Genomic DNA, 4,310 nt, shown 5'->3' on the forward strand with positions numbered 1-4,310 from the left:
CGGAACAGGAGCAGATCGAGGCTCGCGTGCACTCCACCGCACCGATCGATCGAGCACCTTGCTTGGCTTGCGCCAACCACCGACGCGTTGGTGTCTCGCTCTCCTCGCCAGACGCCAGCGCCTATGTGTTAATCCGTGACCCTGCGCCTGCTGGCCTGGAGATTCTAGAAAGCCCCGGCCTCCTACCCTCGCCATCACGCGCGGGTCCTAGCGGTGCCGGCCGGGGCGCGCGTTCGTTCGTCGATTCCACGCGGCGACGACGCACAGCCCCCCTGGCCGCCCTGGGGACAAGACAAACACGCGCTTGCTCGATCGCAGCCGACCTCAACCACTCCTCACACAACGTACCACACGGAGCCGGGCACCTGTGTGCTCGCATCGCGTATGCCCATTTGGCAGGCGCCAGCGCAACCACGGCCGGCCATGTCAACGCCCTGGATGGTCCACTGACGTGCTCCACTCCAGCTTGGACTAGAGAATCAGTCCAGTCAGTTCACTCGAAGCTAAGCCAAAAAAAAGTCACTCCCTTTCACTCACCACTGGTCTCGGCTGTCCAGATTATATTACACTAGTTCTCCCTCTTGACTGACCGGATCTCCAAATGGCCAAGCCCTCTGTCGGGCTGTCACCACATGGTATACTATTGAAGTGGAAGCCTCGACGTATCTTTCCTCTCCTCCCTGGTTGACCCGGACTCTGCAAGTACTCCGCCACTACTCTTCCAACCATGCATACTATGACCACCACATCCTTTGGAATTGGAACCAATCAACCAACCACCAGTGGTGGAAGTGGATCAGTCCAGCACTCCAGTCGCAGCTCGCACCAGCAAGCCACCAACTTCCCTGCTGCCACTCACCTCCCTCTCCGACCTTCTAGCTAGCCTTCTGCTATAAGACGAGCCACTCGCTCTGCCCTCTCCGTCTGCTCACACGCAAGCGCAAACCAAGCTCCTCCCCTTGCTAACCACTCCTTGCCCACTAGACCACTACTCTGCTTGATTCGATCTAGCTCGTGTGCCAATAAGGCGCGCGTACACGCGTCTCGTCGTCGAGATCGGCAGATCGCGCATAGGAATGGCGGCGGCGGTGGGGGCGGCTCGCGACGCGCCGGCGACGCCGTGGACGCTGCCGGAGGAGGGCGCGGTCTCGGGCTCGGCGCGGGAGGGGTCCGCCGACGGGTGGGCTAGGAGGAAGCGCTCGAGGTCGAGGCGCCGCCTACGCCGCGCGGCGCCCACCGAGGAGGAGCACCTCGCGGTCTGCCTCCTCATGCTGGCGCGCGGCCAGCGCGACGCCCGCGCGCCGCCGGCGGCGCAGCAGCAGGAGCACAGGTGCTCCGTCTGCGGCAAGGCGTTCCCGTCCCACCAGGCCCTCGGCGGCCACAAGTCGAGCCACCGCGCCAGGCCGCCGCCGCCGCCGGCAGCCCCAACCCCGGCCGCCGAGGAGGAGCCGGCCGCGGCCCCGGCCCCACCAGCCGCAGCGGTGCCCTCGGCCTCGCCCGCCGCGTCCTCGTCCACGTCCGGCGCCGCCGCTGGCAGCATCAGCGGCGGCAGCGGCAGGGTGCACGAGTGCTCCGTGTGCAGGAAGACGTTCCCGACGGGGCAGGCGCTGGGCGGCCACAAGCGCTGCCACTACGAGGGCGCCGGCGGCGGCGCCACCACCACCAACGTCCCATCCACCAGCGCAGGATTGATGAGCTGCCGCGGGTTCGACCTCAACGTACCGGCCCTGCCGGACATCATCACCGCCGGCGATCGGTGCATGCCGGCGGCCGAGGAAGAGGATGAGGTGCTCAGCCCCTTGGCCTTCAAGAAGCAGAGGCTAATGATCCTCGCATAGGTAGTTGGCTATTCCCTCCTTCCCCGTTTATTAGGTGCACCATCGATTCACACAGATACCAAGACTCACCAGCTCGCGATTAATTATCCGCCTACTGCTGCATGCAGCATGCTCTCCGAGCCTATCAGTGCCTGGCACCTGATTGGATCGAACTACTTCAACCAACATTTATTGCGTGCATGCTTGCATTTCGAGGGCGTGTGCCCTACATAAATAAAAAAAGCTGAAAATCGTGGTACGCCTAATAAACGGAACGGAGGGAGTAGTTGGTTACTCCAAGTCATGATCTCCTCCTCGATTGCTTCTACTGTGTTGGGTTGCTGGAAGTGTTGGTGAGCAGCTGTACGCTTGCACGGGTCAGGTGTAGGTCTCTGATTGCCGTAAACCTATGTATTTAAATTTTAATTCCGTAGAATGATTCTTTTCATTGATTGCTGTAAGCCTGTAAGCTTATGTGTATAGAAAAGAATTGGAATTAGATGTGGCATGTGAGTGCTACTATCTTTTACTAAATCCTTTAGTCAGTATTTCATATATGTAGAAGAATGGAGAAGACATATTGGCTTGAATATAGCTCGCCATTTCAAGTTGATGGTTTTTGCCGACCAGAGTAAATGTCAGGGCAGTAAAAATTTAAATCCTCAAAAGTTTTTATGGTGTATTGGCATGTCAAGATTTTGGTTTGGCAGAAATTAGCATCCAACCAATCGGGCTCATGATGTACATGAAGAGATTCTCATCAGTTTTGCCACTTGAAGTGCTAAAAAGAAATAGTTCAGACATATATTTGTTGCTTTCTTTAGTTACACAATATCTATGTTAAACGTAAAGAACAACTCAACTTCCTTTTTCACAGAATCAAAATCGTGATGAAAAACATATTGTCATGTCCAAGTACTACACAAGTCACTTTCAGTCAGTACTCGCTACAACATGAACATTTAAGAAATAAAGCCATAATGCACAATAGTAACTAATGAAAGGTTTGAGCGGAAGACAACCTTAATATAATTCTTTAGTGCACCTCGCAACTCATTTCTCAAGGAATACAATGATTTGATGTTATCATGTTAAAATTCACATCCCTTAGTACACGAGTAGAGATATCAAGGGCTAAGTTAGGTTTTACAAAATTCACCCAATCCTCATGGTTTGCCTTGAACTGATATCTAAAAATCTTATTGAAATACAAGTTCCAAAGTACTTCTTAATTCATGTAGAAGCAATCATATGATTTAGATTTACTTCAGTATGTAGCAAGATTCTAAATAGATGGCTATAGCCACCGCTATAGTCTTTGGAAGAGGAGAAAGCTAGGATATCCATCTCTTAACTCTGAAAAGCTAAATCCGCTAATAGCCGGCTATATCCCGCTATAGCCGCTAAATTAAAGGTCATTTAGCTAGCTAAACCATATAATTGGTCTTTATTTATTGTTAGTTTAGTATTCAACTTTGTTTTTATAAAATTTAGTATTTTGTCAATGATGTAACGAGGAAATGAAGCCCAAGATGTACTTCGATACATGAAATTTTCTTGATTTCATGTTTATATGCACAATTGCTCGTAGATTTATGCACGGTGTTGAAGTAGAAATGCATAATTGTGAGAATTTTCTAGAATATTCGAGAGTATGCATAAACAATGATTACCATGCTTCATGGTGAAATATAAAATACTCTAAAAATTAGATATTTGCATGCTTAAATAAGTATGAGAAAAATTCTAAAGTTAGATATTTTGTAAAGAAGTGTGTATAAGATGGACACATGGCAAAACCATATGAGCCATGAAGTCCTATATATAGGGGTGCTCCCCTCCCCTCTTTCCCTACCATGGCATAAGAGGTCTTAAATACATCATCCTCAGGCTTTGATCCCTTCAAATGAGCATCAATGATATCTAAGGAGTCATTTCTAATGTGATCTTCAACAAGGAAATATGTTTCCCTTATTTTGTCCATCTCTTCTTGCTCAATACCCAAATGAAGTGTGCGTCTTGCAACCATGTTATCCAAACTTCTTGATGTTTTCATGCATGGTGGTGAATAATTCTTCTTTCAAGTCTTTGAACAAGCTGATCTTCTCGAGGTCAGAAAGTTTGTTTTTCTTTATCTAGAAAACCACTGAAATTAAAATATTATAAAAATACTTCACTTCTAAGTGCTTTTAAGTATTAGATTTTAAATATAACAACTTTTTTTAAAATTTTAATCACTTCGATTAAAGCATTACTCACCGTCTACATCATTAACCAGTCATCTTCTTGAAATTCACATGCTTTTTATTGTGTTCAATGTGCACATTCACTTCCTAAAAAGGGGCTAAGATTAAACACATTGCAAAACAAAATATGAAAGGGTAATATGACAAACTTTTGTAAAAAATTGTCTTACATAGAAATAAGGCTGGACGAAAAACTCGTAACTCGCTAGCTCGCTCGACTCGCTCGTTAGTAGCTCGGTTCGAGCTC

At 48.7% G+C, this 4,310-nt stretch overlaps 1 protein-coding gene across 2 annotated transcripts; it reads left to right on the top strand.

The window, feature by feature from the left end:
• The first annotated feature begins 650 nt into the window (after positions 1-650).
• Positions 651-2,679, top strand: LOC120650373 (zinc finger protein 1-like). Of its 2 annotated transcripts, none has more exons than XM_039927489.1 (2): positions 651-1,838; positions 1,946-2,679. In XM_039927489.1, the coding sequence occupies exon 1, from the start codon at positions 1,077-1,079 to the stop codon at positions 1,836-1,838; it is 762 nt and encodes a 253-aa protein (XP_039783423.1). In that variant the 5' UTR covers positions 651-1,076; the 3' UTR covers positions 1,946-2,679. The 2 variants fall into 2 exon arrangements, with proteins under 2 accessions (XP_039783423.1, XP_039783424.1); XM_039927490.1 differs by having other exon boundaries at positions 657-1,842; positions 2,105-2,679.
• Positions 2,680-4,310: the final 1,631 nt, after the last annotated feature.

The sequence above is a fragment of the Panicum virgatum genome, chromosome 9K (genome assembly GCF_016808335.1).
Source record: "Panicum virgatum strain AP13 chromosome 9K, P.virgatum_v5, whole genome shotgun sequence".
Classification (NCBI taxonomy): domain Eukaryota; kingdom Viridiplantae; phylum Streptophyta; class Magnoliopsida; order Poales; family Poaceae; genus Panicum; species Panicum virgatum.

Excerpts from the sequence above, each read along its gene's own strand:
- LOC120650373 (XM_039927489.1), top strand. The coding sequence starts at position 1,077 with ATGGCGGCGGCGGTGGGGGCGGCTCGCGACGCGCCGGCGACGCCGTGG.